This window comes from Epinephelus lanceolatus, chromosome 4, assembly GCF_041903045.1.
Source record: "Epinephelus lanceolatus isolate andai-2023 chromosome 4, ASM4190304v1, whole genome shotgun sequence".
Lineage (NCBI taxonomy): Eukaryota > Metazoa > Chordata > Actinopteri > Perciformes > Serranidae > Epinephelus > Epinephelus lanceolatus.
This window is the reverse complement of record NC_135737.1, coordinates 34,225,207-34,251,755: the sequence shown is the minus strand read 5'-3', so window position 1 is coordinate 34,251,755 and position 26,549 is coordinate 34,225,207. Positions and strand designations below refer to the sequence as shown.

Sequence of the window (26,549 nt, the reverse complement as noted above, 5' to 3'; positions counted from 1 at the left end):
ATGCTTACAAGAACCCAGGCTAACTGCAGATGTTTATAATGAGAAATAGACAGTGTTATTTGGCTATTTTAATCCTTTGACCAGCTCATAAATTGTCCTTCTAGCAGACAGATCATGAAGAGCATCAATGAAATGTAGTTTTGGGAGAACCTGGGGTGATGTTAGAGAGTGAGCTCAGGCCCCTGGAGTGGGAAGCAGGCCATTGTGGGAGCAGAAGAGCTGCACTGCCTTCGAGGCCCTGACACACAAGCACTTATTGTTGTCCCCCCTTCTCCATATAAGTCAAACTAAGCTGACTGAATGTACTTGACCCTTCACCCACTCCCTCTTTTCTCTCGCACTCCTCCACTCTTCTTCTTCTCTGCTCCTCTGCGTGTGGTCTCGCTTTAACCACCTGTCTCCATTACTGTTGGATTGTCCCATATCTAGACTAACATATAATTGAATGTGGTTTCACGTACTTGAACCGACTCAAGTGTGTGTCTCCCCCCACGACTCCACAATTAAATTTTGCTGTTATTTAGGCCTGTCTTCTTGAAACTCCTCATCAGATCGTGAATGCAACACCTGGTCTGGGTCTTGACTCTGCTTCACTGGCCTGGGCTGATCATCCTATGAGAGATGTGATTAAGAGGTGCAAAGTATTAAATCAGACAGGGGTTGGCCTCGAAACCAAATGCTGCTTGTTTGTACCTTGTATCAAACTCAAAGACAGTTCACATGGAACATACCAGTACAATCAAGGATTAATAGGAGTTGAAATAATTCAGACAACTGCAGAGGACCACTACAGTTACAACTCGCCCACCACATTTGTCACGATACCATTATCATTCTCTATATATTGTAGGAGAGGACCCTGAATGATTTCAAAGATTGATTGTTTCCCTTTAATGATGTATGTCATCTTTTCTAAAGGTAGAGTTATGGATAACTCTTTAATCCAATTAACAAACTTTGGTTTACTGGTCTGTTTCCAAGAGAGTGAGATAAGCCTTTTCGCAAGTGGTAGACAGAGATTTAAGACAGCAATATCTTTCTTGAATGCAAGATGTTTGTCATGATGTAAACCTAGAATGAAAAACTTTGGGTCCAGTGTTAATTGGATGCCCAATATATTCTCCAAAGCTTGTTTAATCTCCTGCCAGACCTCTTTCACTTTGTCGCATTCCCAAACACAGTGGAACAAGAGGTCCCTTTCTGGTATCCACACCTTAGCTTCACATAGTTACTGTAGAAGAAAGGGAATAAACTTTGAAGGGGGCATCTCAATGAGGAAACACTGATAAAATGGGACTTATACTTTTTATTTAAATTCAGCATGAACTAATTAAGAAGTTGGAAAGATGCTCTTTTAATAAAACATTCACAACATAAGACATTCACATTTGCTCAAGAGGTAGAAAACCTGCAACTACCAGAATGCACTGCACCACAAGGGACTAATAACCGCTTTCACTGGTGGGTGATATAATGTTAGTTTGGCTGCTTTTCCATGGTAAACAATATAGTGGCCGCCTGATAAACAATCTCGAATTACAGTTAAACAGTAAGTTAAAACACGTTCCTGAAAACATTTTAGGTGTCAAATAGGCAACGCAGTAACAAAATCATGGATTATATTTGATCAGTGCTGCGTAGTTTTACACTTTGATTTCAGTTTTCTCACAAATTCTTGTATTACAGCTAAACAGTGCACTAAATTATGTGTCTGAGGACATTTAAGGTGAGAAAAAGGCAGTGAAGTGAGTTTTTGTCTGAGTTTGAGAGACAGAGAGGCAGTTCTTTCTCTTGATCTGCATCTGTATTCTTTGTGTCTGTGGTGCTGGATGACGCAAATTGTGTCATCCAGTAGATTTTCTCTGGCTGATGTGCAGGGAGATCTGGTCAGATGAAAGGAAGTTTACCATTTATACATACTAACCACATTGATATGACACAACACTGGTTGAAAATTGACCAAGTATCCTTTTAATTTATTCAAATCTGTCCTACATAACTCTATTCTCCTCAGCTGAATTCAGCTAAACAAAGCACACTTCATATTTTAATTGAGTTTTTCCAACAGGGATTAAAAACATTAAAGAAATCAACACGTTATAGAAAAACTACCCATGCAGTCAAGCATCACAAAATGGCATTTGATAAGCCCAAAGTGGGAGTCAGCTGAAAAACAAATCACTCATCAGTTTAAAGTACATAATGACAAATGAATCAGTCACTGGTTATTTTGCTCTTCGACTCAGACGCTCTCGAGTGGCACCTGAAGGACTTCAGCTTTAATTGTCCTGTGGAGGGTGTGACCAGGGCAGCCAGAAATGGCAGCTGCTCTTCTCACCATGTGCCTGACAACGATTTCAATCAGCTGCGGGCCGCATGTAACCATACAAACTGTTTTCACTGAGCTCCTCACTGTGTTGTGCTCACTATTTTTACATGCTGTGTGTTGCCAGGCTGGGCTGCACTGCAGTAACTACTCAAATAAAACATAGCTGTCACTTTGCCACGAAGATTTGATCTCGTCCACCCCAGCTAACACAGCGGTGTTGCTGTACACAGCTATTTTTGTGAAGTAATTCAAAGACATTACATTCTGCGTGTTTTTGTTTGTTGGTGTTTCTAGATGGATCGGCTCAGACGTGTCCTGGTGTCTATATGTGGAGTATGACTATCATGTTCTAGTGTGTTGTCCTTTTCTCTGAGGGCCAGACAGAGCTAATTAGCTGGCAGGAAATGAGTCAAGTCCCTGCTGCACTGAGGATGATGTTTAGAGGAAATGACCGTAGATGACCAACTGAAGAAGAGGGATGACTGAACCTGGGAGTGTGTGCGTGTTTTGTGATCCACTGTGTCAATTGCTAACCATGTATGGCAAAATGGAAACGTTGCCGTGGAGCCTGCTCCCCTCAGAAATACGATATAATTTCATGCGTACACTGAAGCATGTCATGAATAAGTCTGAAGTGAGTCAGAGAAATATGTGATGCCCACAAGAACCAACAGGACAACTGAGAAAAATGAGATGTGTGGCTGCGGGGGATAATACAGCATACCTGCATCTTGAGTACTGCACCACTGGGACTGTACATTTTTAAGAAAGGACTTTAAGAAATGCCTTTTCACCTGAATTCAACAGCCTGAATTATTGTTGAAATCAATGCGCAAGTGTGGAAAAACCCTGCGTTGTATGTGCTGCAAAGAATTCTGTACTTGGTGACATTTTGTAATGACATAACTCACTCGCCTGTTTCTAGGCTATGTTGTTTTCAGAGTTGTAGAACATATTGTTTTATACTGTTGTAATCTTTCTCTACAATAATATTTGATTTTCCTGAAAGAATTCAGTTCCACTTCACGGTACACACTTGTTTTGCCCTCATTGTTTTCTGTCTTCTCCCATGTCAACTGCTTACATTGTATTCACCAGCAGCCACGCAGGTGGGCAGCATTAGAGAGCTGATGGAGGAATGCTGATAAGATGAGATATGGTCATAGGTCTGCGCATGGATTGGTGTAAGTATGTGTGTTGGTGTTATTTCTGATGTGAGGCAGATCATTTGGTCTGCTGCTTTAAAACAAAAGGGCTCTGGTCCAGTTTACTCCCATGGGGAGGCTACCTTTGGCCAGGAGAGAGGGAGAGAGAATGAAACCGCGAAGCTTGCTGGGCTCTCCAACGCTCACTCCTCCACACACTGCTTTATGGGAGGGTCAAGGTAGTTAACTAGTGGCAGGCGTTCAGATGGGTTCTGCTCCGACTTCAAACAGTGAACATTATGGCCGTGCGCGCTCACAGGATATTGCACTGTAAGGCCACTGAACACGACTGGGTTAGAGAGAGGAGGCTTTGTATCGAGCCCATTAGAGCCCTAAACCGATACTAATGAAGCCGTTTCCTGTACAAACGGAGCGGCTCAGGGGAAACTGGCTCTAGCTTTTAATAAGGCCCTCACCAATCCCAGTTAAGATGCTGGAATTTTTTATCTGGGTACTGAGTGGGTTAGCACTGGTTTCAAGCAGAACCTCTGTTTGGAAAAGTTAATTACGCATGATTAATGGAGCGTTTTCCTTCCAATGATATCTGTGACAGCACAAAGCTGTCGTAAGGCTTGTCAGGCCCAATTCGAGCTGAATAAGTATTTATGTGATCGCATGTGATGGGCCTCCTCTCACCAGCACCAGCCCTCATCAATCAAGCCCTGCTGCTCGCAGTAGTGGGAAATTGGTCTATCAGTGCGGCTGCCTACTACCCCCCCAACTCCCCCCCCACCCCCACCCCACCCCACTGCCACCACCGCCACCTCCCTCCCTCCCCATTCAATCAGGCCCGAGGCTACAATGCTTCTTTAGCTCTTACTTCTGACCAACGCAGGGGTCACGGGGGGGAAAGTGGGAGCCAGAGCTGAGCCCATCCATTACAGCTCTTGTTTCTCTCGGTGGCAGCCGGACGACGGGATTCTATTAAGAGCTCCGTCTATTCAGCACTGAGATTACACCAGGGCCCTCTCGCCGAGCACACCTCACCACCAACCCCCGAGCCCTCACCAAAACCCTATACCTACCCTGGGGGCCTTATAGCCCCCCCATCGCCACTGCCACCGCCGCCAGCCCACCGCAGCTCGGTCATGCTTCCCCTCCTTTCTCTTGTTTTTTTACACTTCCCACTAGTCGTGTTGGGGTTTTTTTCAGCAGCCAGAATGACAATAATCACTAAGAGAAAGACAGAAAAAGAGAACGAAACAGCAAAGACAGGAGGAAAACCTTGGAGGAAAATGAGAGCAGACACTCTAACCTGTTTCTGGTTCGATGTGGACACACTGGCTGTCTGCCTGCCTGGACAGCATTTGGCCTAGAAGCACTGCCACACTTGAACACACACACACACACACACTCCAAAGCCATAAGCATACTCTCCCTCTCAAACAGAGGGAAGACGTAGAGCTTCAGCACCTGGCTAAGAGACCGGGGTCATCTCCACCACAGTATAAACACACTTAGATGGGTAACATCACAAACACAACTCTGCCGCAGTTACGTCGTAAACACCCGCCGACACAAGATCAAACCGCCACCCCTCCGATGTTTAAGAAGCTCGTTTGTCTCCTGCCGGCCTGAAGAGACTCTTCATTTACTTAATATGTGTTAGCACTTGAGAGAGAGAAAGAGAGGGGAGTGCTGCTGGGGTCGCGCCCCCTGCTTGGATGGATGGGGGTCTTCCCGTCAAGGAGAAGGAGAGAGACAGCGCTCCTGTCAAACAAACAGAAATTTAATACGTTGCCTTCTATCAGGATGTCCACAGTGTGTACATACTCTCTTAGGCTTGATTATGAATAACCCCCTCTATCTTATAAACAAGTGGAGTGAAGGCATTCATCAGGGATAGAGAGGTAAGGGTGTGAAGAAGGTGGAATGTTCTCTCCTCCAACGAGAGCCTGCTGTCGTGTCTCCATGCGGAGGGGATGATGGAGGAGAGGAGAGGAGGGGACAGGCTCAAGAAGGAACCGAATCAAAACAGAAGGTGGATGAGAGGTTTGAGAAAACGGGATGAAAGGTAAATAGAGGATCTAGGAGTGAAGAAGCAACAGCAGCAGAAGAGAAAAAAAAACAAAGGAGATAAATAAAGAAGGAAAGGAAGAGAAGGCAGATGCTTTTCCTGGGCAACGAGAGGGCACTCAGGGTGGGGCTGTGTAAGGCTTTACTCTCTCAGTGCTTTGCCGCATGGTTTGGAGTTGGCAGCCAGCGTGCGGTTTAACAGGATCGGAATGCTTCTTCAGGGGCAGCGTAATCAGCACCAACTTCCTCTGATTGAGAACCCGTAGGCCTCGCTCTCCGCCTCTTTTGTTTCAGCCAGGCTCCGCTGACAGCACGGAGGAAGCAGCCGTCTGACGGTCAGGGAAGATGTTGAATGTGTATAAACACCATACCCACGGCGGGGAGAGGAGAAAGAAACTGACAAACTTAAGTGCGGCTAATGTGTCTGCGCGTTGATGTGCACTCGTGCCATCTGTGCGCATAGATGCACACGCTTGTTTGTGTGTCTTGGCAGTGTGTTGCACCCACATTGCCGGCCTCTCCCAGTGGAAAACACGCAAGATTTGAATGCAAGAGGTTGTGTGAGGGATACTCCGCTCACTAGCACCGTGCTCCGTCAGGCCAGTCATCTCCAGCTGCCCGCCCGAGACTTTTGTCTTTGTTAAATGTTGTGTGACAATGAGATTTTCCAAAGTGCCATCTAGATAAAGAAGTGGATTGAGAGCGAGGGAGAAGGAGGAGGGGAGTGCGTCCGATAAGAGCCGAGATGGTCTGGTCATAGTCCAGCGGCCCTTCATCACCGCTGCAGCCCCAGATATATCTCCTCTCTGTCTCTGAAGCACGCACACACACACACACCTTCATCACTTTGTCTCTCTCTCACAAACGCCCTCACAAACTCATACACACACTTCTACAACTGCACCCAATCTCAATACACACACACACACACACACACAAACAAACACACCTCTATTCCATCAGCGCAGCTCTAGATCCTCAATCGATCCTCGCAGCACCCCAGCCCCCAGCAGACACCTGCAGGTGATTGATCCCCAAATCAGTCCCTCACAACCCTAGTGCCGTAAAAACCATAACAACCCATCATAAAAGCTGATTTATCTTCACCTAGCCCTGGGCCTCACAGTTAGAATATTAACCCAAAAGTGTATGACACCAGAATGATTGGTTTGGAATTGAATAAACCTTGGGAGTATTGACGCACACGTCTGATGGTTCATATCAAGTCTGACTGCTGAAATGTGCCAAGTGAGATTGCATTATCTCAAGACAGGGCCTTCTGCAGACATTTATGGAGAACTTTGTTGGGATGCTTGTGTCTGTTCTTGTATTTACAAGCCTGCATGCACCATTATTAGTGTTTAGCATGTGGTGATTAAAGCATCTTGAAATTTCTGTTGGCCAGATTCATTTTCATGTGCAAGCTCTCATTAAAAAACTAAAAATAGGTAGCAGTGTTCTAGTAATGCGTACCTGCAGAACACATTTCTCATGTCAAATGTACACAAAATCAGATTAAAAAAATAATCACAGTTACACAGAGTTACACAGTTTTAAACACGATTTTGTACACAATTGCCGTATTGTTCTTCAGCCCTTAAATCTGTACATTTTGTGGCAATAGTTCTGCAGAAGTATGATCACGAATTCATCATGTCGCCATAGTAATTCAGATTTTTTGGGTTTTGTTGTTGAGTGTTTATGTGTTTTCGTGTGTGCCCGTGCATTACACCATGTGTGTGTTCCTGTAGGAAGTAGTGCCCAAGCCACATTTTAATGAGAGCGTTGGTCTAAATGCCAGAAGCATGGTGTACTGGCAGCAGCACCAGCATGTGCCCTGTACTCAGCAGTGCAACAAGCTCCCCGGGTTAAATATAATCCCAGCCTAACTCAGGGGCCTCTTTGATGCTACTGAAAGCCAGTGAAGCCTTTAATGGGAGCCACTCCGTGTCCCTGTGTTATGTGTGAGCTGCTCGGCTTTCCTCCATTTTAGGGTTGTTGCAACTGATTTGTTGTTTTCCAAGTTAATTCTGACTTTAATCATGCCCACATACACTGCGCTGACCTGTGCTGGGTAACAAATGTGTGTGTGTGTGGTGGGGGTTTTCGTGTGTGAGCATGACGGACATACTGAGCACACTTCCTCAATCTGCTTACGCTTTGCACTTACTCAAGTACATTTTCTCACTTTCTCACGTTGCAGTTTTGACCACTTGTAAATTTTGGTTAAAAAATACCCATTAGTCCCACTTGTCATGTTTCTCTGTGTTTTTCCTCCTCGGTACAACAATATGAGCCTTTTTTCTTTGCTTTGGAAAACACTCAATAAAAGTAAACACACAAAGGCGTCTGTATATCTGTGAGCCATCAAGTGGTGGGTGTCTGTTTCTCACCTGTGTCGCCATCGGGTAAATGGTCTTTTTCACCAAAGTCAGTGCCCTGTCTAAGAAATAAGATGAACTGGGGAAAATTCACTAACTTGCTTAAATTAACTGGATTTTAACTTATGTCTTGATCCAGCTTAGGTTAATTGTAAATATAACAGAGCTGGGCGATACATAGAAATGCAAATCTCACAATATTTTTGGCCAGAAACCTCAATATTGATATTGTGATTATATTGTCTGATTGACTCTTGGTGCTTTCACAAAACAGAACAGTAGCTATGTTTCGATCCAAAAGTGACTCGAATCAATGGGAAATGCGCATTAAAAGAAATACGAATGCTGTGTGTTTCCATTAAATGTACGGACTTTGGTGAAAACTACGAACTTGCGCGAGTTTTCCGCACAACCAGAAACAAAACAAGTCTCACATTCTTCTTCTACATTTTCTGGCGGTTGGCAACCAGCTTGTAAATGCATTACCGCCTTCCCGACCTGGAGTGTGGATATCACCATGGAGAGTGGTGCGCTACGTCAGACTTAATTCGAACATAACTGTTTCCATCCCCCATTTTGCGAATCAACATTTTTTCCAATCAACCAAAAAACGGCTAAAGCGAGCGTATTTTAGTTTGTGTGAATCAGGGGATTTTAATTAGAATTTTGGCGTTTCCATTATAATTTTCCGATGCGATACTTGTAGATGCGCATCTAAGGCAGGCTGATGGAAACATGGCTAGTGTAGTAAGTTCAGAAAATTACAACACTTTACTGTAATTCAGCCTTTAAAAGCAGGAAAAGACACTTGCGATATTAAGATATCCAGACTGGGATGATATCTAGTCTCATATCACAATATCAATTTATTGCCCAGCCCCATCAGCTTCCATACAACTGATATGTTTTCGTCATTCATAATAGTATCCTGCTCTATAACATTCAGTTTTTTTTCTGTTATGGCTGTATGATATTGAACTGTCATGGCAGCATTGTCTCCTGTCACACCGAACAAGTGTTACGTCTGTCTGATATCCGCCAGCATTAAAATATTAGCCTTCCAATTGGCCACGCTATATGAAAAGCAGATTGTCGTAGTGTTGCAGCAGAGCCCCGACTTTAAACGTGAGAAGAGAGCTCAATAAATGTAATGAATGTGTGACACTTGAACATCTGAAGTGCCCGTGTTCAGTTCCCCCGCACCGCTCTACCTCTTGTACATAAAAAGCTCCTTTAAAGATGATATCTATGAGCGTTTTAGAGCCGATTTGTTCACCCTGCGGCGACCGGCAACATGCTCTAATTACCTCCCCCCTCTTCTCCCGGCCGGGCTGGAGTGGGGTGGAGTGGGTTGTTTAAGTTTCCAGTCTGTCCCATGCGTATAGGAGCTGTGTGCCCACTGAATTTATGCTTGAAAAACGTGACCTTTGACTCCTGTGCAGCTTTATCGCACCCCGTAGCCCACATACAGTGTGGCCCTGTATGCTGGGGCTCTGTGGAGGAAGTGTCTGTGATTACCACTGCCTGTACTACTTTCTGTACATCATTGCCACCCCTAAGCTTCACCCCTCTCTCCTCTTCTCCAAAGCCCCCCAACTCGCTGCAGCCACACTCAGGTTGCTTAAATTCAGTTATCTTTAAATTAACTTTTGAATGTTGCATAATATCCACTCTCCAGTTTTACATGTATCCCCCTCCTCCTGATGCTCAGATCATTTTTAATGGTAGCTCACACCGCCACTTATGATGCAGTGAGCACGTCTTGTTGCAGCGCCTGGTCATGTTGTACCACTGCTGTCAGTGTTGATTTTAGCACAAGAAACAATACATCTCATTTACACTCACTGGATTCACACACATTTTGGTGGAGATATGAGTGCATTCATTGTCCAAGGGTAGATTTCATTTCAACTTTGGGGGTACACATGTGACACAAGGTGTAGGGCTACTGTGCCGGAAAATTTTGAGCATCAAACACTTATTTTTCTGCGTTCTGGTGAATGTTTAAGCACCAATTTGTGTATTTTCTGCATTAATTTTTCAACAATAGGGGGGTACGCATTAAAAAAAAAAGGTTTAAAGCTGCTGTGCCAGAAATTTTTGAACGATAAACGCTTAATTTGCTGCATTCTGGTGAATGTTTAGCACCAGTTTGTGCATTTTCTGCATCAGTTTAGTATAATTGTGTCAAAATAAAAGTGCTACTTTCATAGGTTTTTTTTTTTTTAAGAGGGGACAAATGCACATGCTCTAAATACTGAGGAAGTCGTGTTCCCGGTTTCCCTCTGAAAATCTATGCCTGCGTGTGCACCTTTTAATCCGCAAAACAGGTCATAGCCCAAACTTTGGGTGGTTGTGGGGATTCTGTTAGCTCACTAAAGTGTGTTTCTCTCTCTGTCTTTATTGGTCTGCAGCTTAGGGTAGCAAATGCATTTTAATGATGAAGAAGAAGAGGCAAGAAGCCTCACTCATGTCCTTGTCTGAAATGGTAAATGTGATGAGATCATTTGTGTCTCCTCATAAATGCTCTCAGTCCAGCATCATGTCTTGTGATGCCCTGTCCTCTTCCAATATTGACACTTGACAAATGTGGCATGGATACAAATGAATGATTTCAACTTGAAGAACTTAAAAAGAAACTTTAGGGTTTTTTTTAGTAAAGGATTTGTTAATATAGACATGGATGCAAAGCTCTGGCCGACCGGTCACTGCAAGGGGCTGTCAGAGACCGGAACAGACAGTGCCAACACAAAATGACCGGGTGCTAATTCAGCAAACACGCCGGGCCTGTTCCCTCACAGGCCACAGAATTTGTCAAGAAATCATCCCTCTCTCTTTCTCTCTCTGTCGGAATGCCTGGCTAACCCCCGGCAAATGAAAATAATCCAAAGTAATTAGAAGTGAGCTGGTCTGGTCCTGAGAGCCCCCGGGCGGCCGGGTAAACATGGCGGAGGGGCCAGTGGAAGGAGGGAGGTGGAGGGGGGGCGCTGACCTTGTCCACATAAAGCAGTGATTTATGAAGTGCAGGGCACAGCAGCAGGGCTTCTGTCTTCTCCCGCAGAACCAAATTACTGAGGTGGAGATTAACACGCCGCTCACAACGGGCCTACTTCCAGACCCGAGGAACATTTTTTTTATTTACATTTTCCCCTTTCATTTCCTCTGCTCTGTTTTAATGGTAATTGGGCTATATGGACACCAGGACTGTCCTTTAATATAGGGACCTAAAGCTGCACAGCTCATGCATTGTGCACTAATCTCTGCTGATAGACGCGTTAATTAAAGAGAAAGTTGCAGAGTGTTGTGCAAACTGTTCGTTTGAGCCCTAAATGAGTTTTTACCACTTGATTGAATCGCCCCACATTTACGCAAAATAAAATGCGCAGGGGGGCCATGTGTATACAGAGTCATGATGGAGGCTTAATGCAGCTTTGCGCCGGGTGTCAATGGGAGGTCTCGCCGTGAATGGTAGAACTATTTCATGTGGATTTGGCTGCGATATTTTCTTTCTCTCCTCTCCTCTCGTTTTTTTTTTCCTTTCCGCTCTCCTGGAGGATGTGCTGGAATGCACCACACAGGCCTACACAGTGTTTCCATGTGGCCCCTCGGCTGCAGCAGCGGTAGGCTCTGCAGCTCGCTGGCTGGCTGGAGTCAGTTTGCAACCCACATGGGAATCCCCCCTCTTCTCCAGCCTGTCCCATCTGACTTCACATGGCTCTAGATGGAGCAAATCACTTCTTTTTTTTTAATACCAGAAAATATTACTGCGAAGTTATTCAAAGGGTGAGAAAAAAAAGAACAGGCCAGTGTTAAACCCATGAAGCTGAACCTCAGATCAAATATGAAGCTATTTGATCATAAAAATTCTCCACATTCATGTATGAATTGGTTTTTGCGTGACTGAACTCCTAAAACAAACAAGAAAAGCCGCAAGCAAAATAAGCACGGGCCCGTTTAAGCAATTTAACCTCCTTTCAAGGATTTCACAGCACTTTAAAGCCTCGGCACTAAACATTACGCGGATGCTGTATGTTTTTAAGAGTGCCCTTAAATAAGTATGAAATGCTGTGTGGCATGATATAGTCGGAACTAACATACCCTGAAGCCTGCATGTGTTTGGTTTGTAATTTGTTGATAAACAGCTTTTCCACACCGCTATTTAGTAGCTATGTCAAAACCATTATGACAAAGGCATGGCATAATTCAGATAAAACAGATCTATTTCATCTCGGCACATCAGAACAGCGCTTATGGCGGATTGGTGGAATAAATATAAATTAGAGCCGCGCCTTGCAAATCATTCTCCTGGTTTATTAACACAATGAACAAGCGTTTTAAATTCACCCCCATCGGTCTTTTCAGTGGATTCAGGAGCTTTATGGCCCGCTCGTTCAGGTGATTATATATTCAAGCCCATACAGCTGAATCTTTCATGTGCCATCTAGCAATGTGACGCCTTAATGTAGATGTTTGGTGCTGCAATTCACACGGACGAGAAAGAAATGACCCCCAACTTAGAATAAGTCAAGGAGCTGACTGATGGAACAGACTGTTGCAAACTGAGATATAAGCCGCGGTGCTTTCAATGTCGATTAGAAAGTTGGATCTTTCTTACTTAAATGTTAAGGCTCTAAAACTCCACCAAAAGGCGCATCTATATTACGTTTCAGGAGATAAAGCAGTGCTGCAGTGTCGTAAATACTCATGCAAGTCACCAATTTTATTTCAGAATTTTGTTCTGGGTGTAAATATCTCATGCAGTATTTGCTGATGATAAAATAAAGTTTGGAAAATCTCATGCAAAGCCACAATTATGCGTCATATTGTCATCTGAAATGTTCAACCATCCATTCAGACATATCTAAAAAGTTGAGTCCAGTTGAGCACGCCATCTCCTGACAGGGGAAAGAAGTACAGCATCTCTCCATGCTGCCAGACTTTCAGGGGTCCTGTCACTGTTACCCCACTTTACCCCCGGTGATACCACAAACCCCGCGTGTTTATCCTCCCTTCTTTTCCCCCGCAGACATTTCCTCCTTTTCAGAAAAGAGCTCTCCTCTCTATCAGGATCCTCGATCAGACCCGGAGAGGCCGTGGAGCAATCACTTTCCCAGATTACTTGTATTTAATACACAATGCATCATAAAACAAATCCCTCATCCTGACAGGAAGAAAATAGAACAGCTCATTCGACTTGAGCTTTCCCAATTTATGGCTAAATTAAAAAGGCTTCCAACAATGGACAAGTCGAGGAGAGGCAGGAAATCAATGACCGGGCGGACCGGGGTTTCTCCTCGGTTCTCAAGGAGCGCGGAGACGATGGGAATCGGTGGCGGGGTCCTGCCTTATTTACACATGATTTTTCCTGTCCTTCCTGCACATTTGCTCCGCGATTTCGTAAAACAATAGGCATTATCTGGGATGGAAGGTCAATGTCACAGTGTGAAGCGTTATCCATCATCATCTGCTCTCATCAGCCAAAGCCCTGTCCTCTCCGGCTTTATGAGCTGTCTAATAAACTGCGCTCACTGACAACGAGGACGTTTCTTTATTATTCTATACCTTTGTCCCGTGTGTTTAAGGTATCAGCTTTTACATCTTGATTAAACACTGGAGGAATAATGCAACATTTTCTATGTGCTCTTGAGCCTGTTGTAAAGCAGGTGCACAGAGGCCAGAGCAGCGAGGAGAGTTTAATTCTCAAAAATAAAAAAAAATTCTCTTTAAAATCAAGAATGATCTTGATCTTTTTAGCTTAATCATCTTTTTTTGTCTTTTATTAAAAGTCATTTTATGATCATTGTTTTCAATAACCAGTCATATATTGTTTATTGTGTGTGTGCGTAATGGTGAATTTGGGGAGGAAAACGCACAAGTACACCCACATAACAACCCACAACATTTTGCTTCAGGTAAAAAAAAAAGCAGGTGATTAGGTCAGTGTTTCCCAAATTGTGGCACAGGGACTTCCAATGGTCCTTATGGAGTTTCCTGGAGGTCCCCAATAGGAACACTTAAGTCTAGCTGTTACATTTCTCCAGTAACCCAAGCACAATTAGAGTTTTTATTATAGTTCTCACTTTTCTTATTGTTGTTTTAAACGTAACTGCGACTCAAATCTAAATCATAATCTGGAGGTAAAAAAGAGGCAGAGAAAAAGGTCTTTTCAGCTCAGGTTAATAATGTCATAAAATGGTCCATGAACTGGCGCGCCGTGTTGTGAAAAAAAAAGTTCGGGAACACGTGGATAATAATACGCGCTTTGATGCTGATGTTGGTTCATTAAAGTGTGCTGCCTGTATGTGTAGTTCATCCCTTTAGAAGCCCCATCCCGACCTCTCCCTGACCTCGCTCACCCTCTCCAACCCCGGGCCCCTGTCACTTTAAAATTTACTGCGGAGAGGAGTCGCTTCCGACCGGGGGACAGAGGCGAAGACGGTCCCGTGTTGTGAGTCTCCTCTCTGTGGGCTTCAGGGATGGACGCGCTGGATCCGTCTTCATGAGACAATGCGCACAAGGGAAACATCACACAAAGTGTCCTGGACGCGCAAAGTAGGGGGCGATGCTTGAAAACCAACACCCCCCTCTTTCTTTGAATCTCTCTGCTATCATATAGACGACACATCCCGACTGGCTGAGGAGGGGGGGGGGAGAGGAAGAGAAAAATGAAAAGTTGAATGGCTACTAGAGGACACCTGGGTGCGTCAGGACAGGAGGGGTGACAAGAGAGGAGCGGACGAGCCAAGCGAAGCGCACACACAGTGAAAAGTTGGGAGCAAGTTGATGCACCGGAGGTGATTTAGTCCCGACCCCGCGGTGTCTGTAGGACAGTGAGGGGAGATTTACCGAGTCAACGGTGTCTGTGAGACAATATAGTGAGAGAGGATTTACTTTTACCGACCGCGCCGTGTCTGAGGGACAGGCGCGCCGGAGAGGAGTCGACTCGTCCTGCCGCTTGGAGACCTGAAGACACACCGCTACCGAAACACAGCCCTGGTGCTTCTCTTTTTTATTTTACAATGCCAGCACGGTGGAGAAGGCGCTGCAGCAGAGACAATTTGTAGTTTTATTCTTTATTTCACAGACTAGTTTTTGGTTCGCGTTTTTTTTTTTAAACCGGAGTTTTCACCACTTCTACCAACGCAGTTATTTTCCCAAGAGGTTTTAAGTGTCGCACGCCGGTGCCAAAGAGTTTTAACGGTAAGAAAAAACAGACTGTAAAACAAAATATTTACTTTTTTTAAACGAGCTGCACTGAGGGCAAAACATTTTTAAAAGTGACTCGTCGCGTATTTGGTTGTGAGCTCGCTTGAATTAGTAAAACACCGGAGTGTGTTTTTACATGATGAATGGGTAGACCCAATGTTGGTGCAGACAAAGGGCTTTATGCAGGTTAAATATTTATTCAGTGGCGGGTTATACAAAGGCAGAAAGACAGATTTGTGACCCTGATGGAGATCCCGTTTTGCATCCCCAACAATCGGCTGCGTCTTCCTAATTCTTATCACTCGCGGTTTCCTGCAATTGATTTGTTTCCCAGTAAAGTTTACAGCTGCTGTGTCATAAATATTAACGCATTAAAACAACATTATATCGTTTACAGTGTGCTGAGAGGAACGCTGTGGAAATGTTTTGCAAACGATGGGAGTGCAGTGATGTTATGATTTGCGTAATAATTCATTTTTATTTATTGTTATTTGGTTTTAAGATGCTTGAAGAGTGTTGATGTTGTGCAGGGGAGTATTGTTTTATTCGTTTATCATCGTTAGTATTAATATTGTTATATTATTATGTTGTATAATAAATATTATTTTAAATTTCTGTTTATAAAAACAAACATTGAAAATAAATATATTTTGCAAATTTATTCGATGAAGCTACATTTGCAGAAACGAATTTAAACGTCAGCTGAGGTCAATTTAAATCCAAAATAATTCAGCAACATATTTTAAAATTCGTTTTTACTTGCAAAATATTATCAAACTTCGTTACATTACGTATTTTTTTTTTGTAGCCATATTTTTTATCCTATTAGTTAATTAATTTATTATATATTTTAGGGGGTTTACACTCTTGGTATTGGGACTGATTTATTGTTGCTGAAAAACATTCTAATATAATTGACATTTTTTTATTGCTGCAATGGAAATGAGATAATTCTTTGAGAGCTCCCTCAAGGGTAAACAAAAAAATAAATGCCACAGATATATAAAACAATTTTATTTAGTTTTATTTAATTTATTGGCAGCCTATTATTTTGTGGTAATAAAAAAGAAATGGAGAAATTTCCTCAGAGATTACTGTTGAAATAATAATGACCAAACAATTCATAAATGCACACAGCATTTTTATATCACAAAGGAATTTTAGGTGATTAACATAGAGTTTGTTTGTGTGTGTGTGTGTGTGTGTGTGTGCGCGTGTGTGTGTGTGTGCATGTTGCACCACAGAGCAGCTCCCAACATTTGAGTCTTATTTCTCTGTGGGAGGTATGTGGTTAGTCAGTGTTTGGACACAGTAACCTGGACTGATACTGATCAAAGTCTGATCTCCCTCTTTCTTTCTCTCTGTCTCCCTCCCTCTCTCTTTTCTCTCTGCAGATCTTGGACGGGTCAGGCCATGTAAAATTTTGCGTGGATGCCAGCAAGCCAGATATCGGGAGCTGGCTGAAGTACATCCAGTTTGCCCCTGCAGCCAAGCAGCATAACCTGACAGCGTGCCAGATAGATGATCAGGTACGTGGAGACACTCACAGCCTGCTTGGCTGAACAACCTCAACAAAATACAAGATGAATATGATCTGAGGAAAAAAAGAGAGAAAGAAAAAAAAACATGTGGATGACTTGATTTCGAACTCCCACATGATTTCGAACTCCATGTGTCTGAATCTCTCTGTCTGGCTGGATGAATCAAGTGCAACTGAGAGTCATTCATTATTTTTTTTTAACTTCACTCCAATGCCAGAAGGCTTCCCTGTATTTTCCAATGGCTGTCCTGTCTGTGTGCTGTTGTGTTAAAAGGTGTTATTGTGATCCAAGTCAGATAGTCCCATGAGCGGCTGGCCCACCCTGCCTTCAATTCTCACACATACACTCACACACACACAGCTCTCCCCCACGCTGCACCGCAGAGACTCCTTGCTATCTGTGTGTGTTTTCTTTCTGTAATTGTGCTCTGGCTTCTGCCGTGCGAGGACCACAGGGCAGGATCAGAGGCTGCCCGCCGAGATGATAGTTCCGCACACTTCCCAGTCACGCTTGCGATATAAACTCTTAGATATGCCAGGAATGTCACAGTCCTTTTGCTGCTCACCTGGCTGTACAGAGAGGTGCGTGCTGCACACATGGGGGCCTGTTCACCTCAGTAATCCCACAGCCAGACGCCTCTTCCACACAGAGACACGCAGCAAGGCAGGGAGACAAGAGGCTAAACTTTATTTGACATGTGTATTGAGCATACCGTAGCTTGACCCGAATAAAAAAACACAATGTAGCCTGCGTGTGTGTCATCACTTCTCACTGGTGGTCCGTCTAGGTCACTTGTTGAGTGATTTTCAGTCATAAGTACATGACAGTGGAGTATTTAATAAGTCAATCTAAATATAAATATAAAGTGTAGTTACATAAGAACATTTTCATACAGTTTAAAGCTGCATTTAGTTCAGCTGGCCCTGAAATCATTTGGAAATCTTTCAAGTGAAACACTCAGAGCTTCTCAGGAGCTAATCTCCTGCTCTTCCTCCACATCTCTGTGTCATCCTCACCCTTTTTGCGCTCTCAGTAAAGAAGAAAGAGCTAGAGAGAGTGAGTGAGAGTGTCTTTTCACAAACAGAATGGAGAGAGAAGACGAAGAGAAGCTTTCCAGAGCTACTTAACCGCTCCCTTTTAAATGAGACAAACAAGTAGAGAGAGCTTTCCTGAGCTGCCCTCTCCGCGAGGTGTGACTCGCTGTCAACACTGTGGTTCTGCTCGGGTGGCTGTGTAAGGCTCCGACAGGTCACGGACATGGCTATGATGAGGTGATTGTTAAGTATTGCACAGTGTCACAACACAGCACAATGTGCCGTCTTTAAGCTTTCCGGCCAACACTGGTGTTTTTGAAAACACACTGTAGCGTCTCACAATGCCTGTCTGTATGTTTAAAATGAATAGACTGAAGAGGGTGGTCTTGTAAAGCCGCTGTCAGTTTTTGAGTGTGTGTGTGTGTGTGTGTGTGTGTGTGTGTGTGTATGTGGGAGCTTACAATGGCCTTTATGTGCATTTACTTGTTGTGAGTGTGAGAAGTGTTTTATTGTGTCTCTTGAGTGTGTGCACACACCTGTAACTGCCTCCGTTATTACATGTATGCATGTGTGGACTTTAATATGTTTGTGTGTGCGTGTGTGTGTGTGTGTGTGTGTGTGTGTGTGTGTGCGCACGCTCTGCAGGACTGTGAATTGTTCATTGCGGTTCAGATGACTCCCCACGCTCCTCATTCCAAGCTGGAAATGTTCAAACACACAGTACCTGATTCCAACAGGTTTTTACTGCCACAGAGAAGTGCTGAGTCTAAACCCAGCCTGAAACCACATATTACACACCCGCTGCACAACGTGTACCATCACCAGATTTCCACAGACCAAGCCACTCAGGGTTTACATATCCCCTGTCCTGTTAAATCCCCACCCCCCACCCCCCTCAGAACGACTCCTCTCGCTCCGTGCCATCGGCGGAGATGACTTGTTGCGTGATTTATTTTAAGACAGTGTCACACAACGGCAGCAATTTCCAGGTGTGGTGGTCGTTATTTGGTCCTGGTTCTTTTCAAGCACCAATTTAGCCCTGCCATCATGGGAGTAAAACTGGCCTCCCTCTTCTTATTTCTGACCCAGTTCTGTTTATCATAAAACTTTATGAGCAGTCTCAGGAGGGTGAGGGAGCGAGAGAGGAATGAATGAGTGAGGAGAAGGAGGAAAAGGCCTGTTTTGTCTTACAGGAGGAAACTGTTTGGGATCCTCATTCTGCTTTTCCTTTCTCTTTCTCTTTTGCAGTAAATTTTTATCCAGTCAGCTCGATTTTGATGGCAAAAAAAAAGATCTATGTTATGAAAGCAGACATGCAAATATTAACAAAAGAATTTAGATGGTATTTGTAATATTAGCATGTAAAATCAATTCTCTACAGTCATGAAACTGATATGCAATCTTCTCTATAGTTTTAATTTCACAAATATCTGACATTCAATTCAAAAGATGCTCTTGCTCTGAAGTTAAATTTAAAAAGCAGGTATTTGGAGAGGGACTTAAATGACTCTAAAACATTAAGTCACTGTAGTTGTTTTAATTTAATGTGTCTAAAATTGCAGGTTATATTTGTTTTTCTCTATTCCTTCAATTTGTTGCACATTCAGTATTCTAACCAAACACACAGGGACAGCCTTTATTCACATGGCCTTTCTGTTTTATTGCTTTATATATGTGACACGGCAGAGTGGAAAGAAATAGGACTAAATGGAGAGGGAGGATATGGCAGTTGTCGCAGCTTGTGAGTCACTGAAATCTGTAATTAAGTCACAGTGGTGTAACTCCAAGGTTTGAATTCAGTCCTTTACAAATAAAAACAGCTCTCTGAAGAAATCCAATTAATTAGAGTATAAAAATAGTTGTGTTTTTTATTCTAGTTCCGATTGAAACCTTCAACCAATGTTTTTCTTCAGCATTCCGAAAAAAATAATTAATGGAAATTTAATCGTAGTTAATTTGCAATCGTTGGCCTGCGACCTGCTGTTTGTGTCCAACGTCAGCCTTTGACTGTCCACCGCCACAATGCTCCCTCAAGCTCCTCTGATGTCCTCGTTTGTTTGCTGATGCACTGAGCTGAGAGAAGCAGCCCGAGCGTCGCTCGCATAGATCCGTCCATGATCAGCATGTTTTGTCGTTAAGATAATTAGGGCAATTAGTGCTGAAAAATCCTCCACTGCGCTCCTCGTTCTAGCGATTCAACTGAAAGGAAAATAGATTAAAAGTGTAATTAGCATCATCCAACGAGGCCCTGAAGAGCTTTTCATAAGACAGTGCAGAGGGATATGAGCGTTAATCTCATCCGCTCTATTGATTCTCACTCAGTATTGAGTGGGATGAAGTGGCTGAGGGGCATATTAGTGAAACACTGACAGTCATCGACTATGTAAATACAATGGAGGGGAAATCATGCAGTGATTGTAACTCACTGACATAATCGCTTTGGGCTTATTCAGTTATGAAAAACGCACATGGATTGATTGTAAAAAGAGATATGTCTATAAAAAAATATCTATATTGCACATGTAAAAACCATCCTGGGAAAACTTTGTAAATCCAACACTGATCATTTACACAAGATGCTTCTTATTGAGACCACAGAGGACTAAAACACCTAAAAAAAAAAAAAAAAAAAAAAAGTCATTTAAGAGACGCAGAGTTTCCACATGACATTGACGAGCTGTTGTCCATGAGATACCAGAAAGTCTCTGCTTCCCCGTAAGGTCACTTTCCCACAGCGGACTTAATCTACCATGCATACAGCCATGTTGGCTTCCTTACATGTTCATCCAGTTTGCTGGAAACAGCTGCACATTGTGTGCTCGTACCCTTTATTGCTATCTAAGTCACGAGATGGTTTTGTTTGAAAGCCAAGTGATGCCGCCTGCCAAACGCACTGTACATGTTGCATGACCCTGATAGCTACGGGAGGTTGCAACACATGTGATCAGGCAGTGTTGCGTTACTGCTTAGCAAGCACAGGTAAACAATGCAGTGGGCATTCCTCTTGAATTTGATCATTTATTTGTCCAGAAATAAAGAATATTAGGAGTTTTGACTGAGGTGTAAACCTTGGTTGTGGGTCTGACACATCTTCCTCTTCCCGAGCTTTTAGATGTTAAAGTAGCTCAAGATTTTAGCACTTAAAGCAGCACCCCAGACTGACTGAGAGTTCATTGTAGCAGGACAGCAGCGTCAGTGAATGGCATACCTGTCGAATGAGCTCTGAGTGAGTGAGGAGTTGGCCAACAGGGTGTGACCGGGGGGGGGGGGGGTAGGGGGGGATGTGACAGTGTTTACTCAGCTAATGACTAATGGTGTCAAGGTAACGAGGTAGTCCGATTATAGCCTTTGATCCTCTCGTGGTTGTAACCTTTGACAGGGAGAGTGACAGAGAGAAAGATAAGAAGTGGCTCAATAGATGCACACACACACATGGGAAAATGATATTTAATATACAGATAGAAAATAATTGATCAGCATTTCCTTGTTTTTTTCAGTGCTACTGTAAAATATAGATTCATGTGTGTTTCCAAAGAAGAAATAGTTTGAATATTGTCTGAAATCATTTCTTTAGCTGTTTTTGTTTGCAGCCTGAGCAAGAAACGGCCTTGATGCCGAGGCTGCTTGCTCTCTCAGTGTGAACTCAGACACCTTGGATATCTTATCTGCAGAATAACCTGTTATTTTAAGCCACTGTTAAACTGCTGGCACTCAGTGTGTGTGCGTGAGTGTTTGTTAGTGTGTCCATGACACACTGAGGATGACCCGCTCAGAACTAAACACTGCGCCTTCTGTTCTGGAGCGAGTCACTGCCTCCTTTTTTAATGTTTGTGTGTTTTCACTGTTTATCTGTGGCAGCCCTCGGGGAAGGGGTGGAGCTGTTGGGGGAATTCCCCTCATATTCGGAATCGCCCTCCTGTGCCTGCTTATGTGTGTGTGTGCACTTACCCTAAAATGCATCATGTTGTGCAGGGAGTGCGGAGAAAGAGAGCAACAGAAATGTTTATTGATCCCTGTAAGAGGGAGGTCAGAGGTTGCTGACACTTGCAGGCGTTTGCTGGTTTGAAAGACTCACCTGGCTCTTGTGTCTTCCTCATAATGTGTTTCTTAATTTCCTCCTCTTATTTGTAAAGCGTACCTAAAATATAGACTTCCTGTTGCACTTTACCATGAACTGACTCTTGTATTTATGGACAAAGTGGTTTTGACAATGTCCATTAATTTTTATGTTCCGAGGCCTCGGTCCGCGCCCTGGTAGCTTTCCAAAGAGCCTCCCTCCTCACTGTCGGTATCAGTCTCTCCGAGCGGAATCCCTGCAGACTCACATGTCTGTTTGAACTTCTGCTTGATTGTTTCTAAATCACAATATTTTTGTGGCCTTACATAGGGTGACGGGCACAGGAAGGAGTGTGTCTGTTTGTGTATGTGTGCATGTATGAAGCTCCGTTCACGTTCAAGCATGTGTGTTTATGCTGTAGAGGCTGGAGTTTAGGCGAAGTCATGGATTAAAGCTCCTGTCTGGACCCTCACTGTTCAGTTCCCTTTATTCTTTCTTAGAAACAATGGGGGTGCAGCAGCAGACATCAAAACTGGAAAGAAAAAGCTGGCAAACTCGTTCTGTACGGAGCGGTTAAATGAATTTAAATGAAATGATTTAAAGCTAAAATGTTGCAAAAATCAAAACAAGAATATTTTTTGCATTAAATTTGGTGGTTAATATGTAATGTGTCTCTCCTGGTCTGGATAACTGTAATGACTCTGGTTCAGCCCCGTAATGGGAGTCAGACTTGTAGTGCCTGCCTTTTTAATGCCTGAATTTAAATCATATTTTAATGCTACCACAAAGCTCGGTTACTATGCACCAATCACTCCTCAGTTATTGACATGCGAGAGCTCTGCCTTGGTCAGACGCTGCTTTTTTACTTACTTGAGCTCCCTTTACTCTAGTGACTCTCAGTCTAGGAACTTCCTGTGCTTCGGTGAGTCACAGTGGAGCCCAAAAAAAAAAAGAAGTACAGTCATATTCACTATTATATCATTTGCCAGAAGTTAGAACAATGACACAAACAACTACAGTGTACGCGACAGAATACATCATGATCTTTATCGTGACCGAAATATTTATCACAACTCTCTGCGGAGCCAGTGTGACTCTAGTCTCCTTATAGTGCTCGCCAGGAATTCAGTCCATAAGCGGTGTACCTGTGACCCGTGCCTTCCCATAGGCCCCCCTCCCTGTTGTATTTCTAATAAATCCCCCCATCATCATTGTCATGTCGACGCAGCAGAGGAAGGTAATATGTTAAACCTCCAAAGCATGCCAAAAATAACGCAATGTCTGATTGTTTCTCAGAGAAAGGCTATTGTGTGTGCATGGGAAGCACCACAGTCCCAGGGTCTCTCAGCTGATTCTTTAAATGACTGACCCCCTCCGATTACCCGCTGTTTCACAATCAGCCTGTGTGTATTGTAACTGCAATGAATGCGATGAAATATGCAACCTGACCATTTATGTAGAAATGCTGAAGTGATAAAAAACATGATCAGATTTCGGTGGATTGTGCTGGTTCTTAATTGATATCAATGTTTGGACGTTTCATCCATCACTTAAATACTCAATTAGCAGAAAGCATTTTGCAGCAGCTTGCTTGTTTGTACAGTTTATCAGAACAAATTAGTAAGCCTGCTGTCCACACTTTTATCCACCGCTTCTGGCCAACTACGTGCATGCATATTTGTGTGTACGGTATATTTGTTCAACAGTGTGGTTGTTTGTGCTTTAATTTTGTTTTCATGACAAAAATGTCTTACATAATGGTTAATTAAAAGCTAATGGATGTGTATGTTTTCATGTATGTGTCTTCTTTGTGTGTGGCGGTGGTGGTGGTACAAATATGACAAACATGTACACATTGTGTAGGCGAATTGAGAGCTACTCCAAGTGACCTCTGCTGGTTTGAAAATTGGGTAGCTCAGCCCACATCGCAATGCAGTTATGGGCGATGTGAGAAAAAATGCAGCCAAAACAAAAACAGCTGCAGCGTCTTTACGGGGCGACAAAAACAGGCAAATTCAGCACAGCGAAAATACAGTTTGACCTTTGCAATAAAACTGTGAAATAGAAGTACATTTTTAAATCATATTCCCTTTGTGTGTGTGTTGCAGATCTTCTACAAAGTCACCAGTGAGATTTTTCCCGGCGAGGAGCTGCTACTTTTCATGAAGGCTGAAGAGTATTCATGTGACACCATGGCTCCTGATATTCACGGTCTGCACCGCACTGTCCACTTCCAAAACCTGAGCAACACATACGCCTCACTTAAATGCACGATATGCTAATGTTTCTTTCCCCCGCTCTGCAGAGGAGAGGCAGTACCGCTGTGAGGACTGTGACCAGCACTTTGAGTCCCGCAACCAGCTGCTGGACCACCAGAAGCAGCCATGTGGGATGCCCCCCTCCTCCTTCCTTAACCCAGGTTTGACTTGTATTTTTAAATTGCTATTTTAATACCATTGTAAACTGTGAGTGCTGAGGAGTGACAAGAAGGATGTGTAGCTGGACTGGGAGTATATGACACTGATGATGTAAGGGCTCTGTTTCCCACTGAAAATGAGATAACGCAACAATGACACTGAGGAGTCTGCACGCTGACATGAATTGTGTTTTATTTAGAGCATTGTTTTTGCCTGAGACCACTGAGACAAAATGACAGCAGTTAGTGCAGTGAAGAATATTTGTCCTACAGTATTTGTCCAAGACTTTAAATACTGAATGATGTTAGTAAGAAGAGATTCAGTGTAACTTATACGAGAATGGACCACAGACTTGGTAACTGACCAAGGCCTGTGGCAATGCAAATCATATTTCCGCACATGATCTATGTAATGGGATAGGAGGCTCTTAAAGACCACAATCATACCTCATTTTAAGTTGAAGTCCTTGTCGGCTGTTTGAATTTTAAAATACTTTTCATGTACAAATAGTAGGTCAACCTAAATACCATAACATTTGATTTTTTTCATCTTGCTTTACTTTATCTTTTCTGCTGTATTCAGGAGGGGACAGCGACCTGCAAGCCCAGGAACCTCAAGACTTGCGACCCCTCCACATGTCCCACGGTCTACACGAGTGTAAGGAGTGTGACCAGGTTTTTCCTGATGTCCAGAGGTGAATTATTCGCTGAAGCACTCAAAGACATAATTTATTCAGGGAGAGTTTTGTCTGATGTTCATCTTTATCGATACACATGTAGAGCACATGCGGAGCTGTGAAACAGCCGTTTGACCCAAAGCAAATTTCTAAATCCTGGTTGTTGTGAAATGTTTCCTGCAGTCTGGAGGCCCACACTCTGTCCCACTCTGAAGAGAGAGAATACAAGTGCGACCAGTGTCCCAAGGCCTTCAACTGGAAATCAAACCTGATCCGACATCAGATGTCGCACGACAGTGGCAAGCACTACGAATGTGAAAACTGCTCAAAGGTAAAGTGATGACTTTTGGAGGGGATGTTGAATGAAGAAGCAAAATTTGTCCAAGTGTCTGAATTCTATTTGTCTCCTGTTAGTAGAATCAGATAGTAACTCCCCCGTGTGTCTGTGTGGTTGCTTCCCCCAGCAGGTGTTCACAGACCCCAGTAACCTGCAGAGGCACATCCGCTCACAGCACGTCGGGGCGCGGGCCCACGCCTGCTCTGACTGCGGCAAGACGTTCGCAACGTCTTCGGGCCTCAAGCAGCATAAGCACATCCACAGCAGTGTCAAGCCCTTCATGTGTAAGTCACTAAGACCCTACCTATGTAAGTCTACTCAGTACGTTATAATAATAATAATAACAACAATATGCTTGTGACTTGCCTTTAATAGAAAAACTGTGATGTTGTTGCAGAAATACATTTTTTTATCCTTCCTCAGCTTCTTCTCAAGAGTCAATCATGTTATGTTCTACAGGAATTACACCTGGGATTATATGGTCGTCGTGTTTAGAGTGGCAGCACCATTTCTTTTAAGACAAGAGTCACGCAGTTTTATCTGCATCAGCACTCTCACACAGTGCTGATATGGTGATAACAGCATTTAAACTAGCATGTAATGTGACTCAGTCCCACTCGGGCTCACCTTAATGTTGCCTCTTACAGTGACCCAGCCTCACCTGCTATTGACGCTACAGCTAATGTTGCTTTCTCTCTCACACACACACATTTTTGTCCCTCAGTAAACACTAACTCCTGCAAGGCTCAAACACATTTTGACCTTTCACATTTTCCCCACCTCACTCTGCAGATCTGATCTCCCTCCCCTAAAGCATTGTGACCTTCACCCTTTGCCCCGTCTCTCTTTCCCCGACCCTTCGCACCAACACACACACATATACAAGCTCACAGAAACTTGTCCACACACCAAATACACACACTCCTTCTCAAACAAACACACAGTAGTACACTCACACATATATGTACATAGGCCGGGGTTACTACATCTCCACTTCAGACCTCTGACTCCCCTCTTTGCTCCTCTCTCCCTCCGCCACATGCACCATTCCTCACAAATAGCAACCACATGTACAGCCCTCTTCCCTGTGCTCCCTCCGAATGGGAGTCCATTTGCTGTAATCAGCAGAAAATATGCAGGTTTAAAAACAACTAATGGCGGTGTTAAAAAAAAAAAAAAAAAGACAGAGCAGCCTCAAACATGACGTCCACCAGGGGAGAGACCGTGTGTGTCCGAAAGTGTTTGTTTGTGCGAGTTCTCTTTGAAGGGCATGTACGTGTTTTGGATGGTGTTGTACTGTGCGCACACGTGATTCTGTTTGTATGTTAGTGCACGCTATGTGTCAAGGGT

General features: G+C 43.6%; 1 protein-coding gene across 14 annotated transcripts in view; it reads left to right on the top strand.

Annotated features, from left to right (window-relative positions):
* mecom (MDS1 and EVI1 complex locus) overlaps nt 1-26,549 on the top strand; it is a 142,826-nt gene that overhangs the window by 99,865 nt on the left and 16,412 nt on the right. For 4 of the 14 annotated variants that reach the window (XM_033631583.2, XM_033631582.2, XM_033631590.2 and 1 more), the window contains exons 3-8: nt 16,532-16,666; nt 23,878-23,980; nt 24,075-24,188; nt 24,769-24,880; nt 25,046-25,193; nt 25,327-25,483. In XM_033631583.2, the coding sequence (XP_033487474.1) occupies nt 16,532-16,666; nt 23,878-23,980; nt 24,075-24,188; nt 24,769-24,880; nt 25,046-25,193; nt 25,327-25,483 (769 nt within the window). Of the gene's footprint in view, nt 1-14,688; nt 15,132-16,531; nt 16,667-23,877; nt 23,981-24,074; nt 24,189-24,768; nt 24,881-25,045; nt 25,194-25,326; nt 25,508-26,549 lie in introns of those variants that run through there. The other 10 variants (XM_033631581.2, XM_033631579.2, XM_033631588.2 and 7 more) reach the window with 5 other exon arrangements.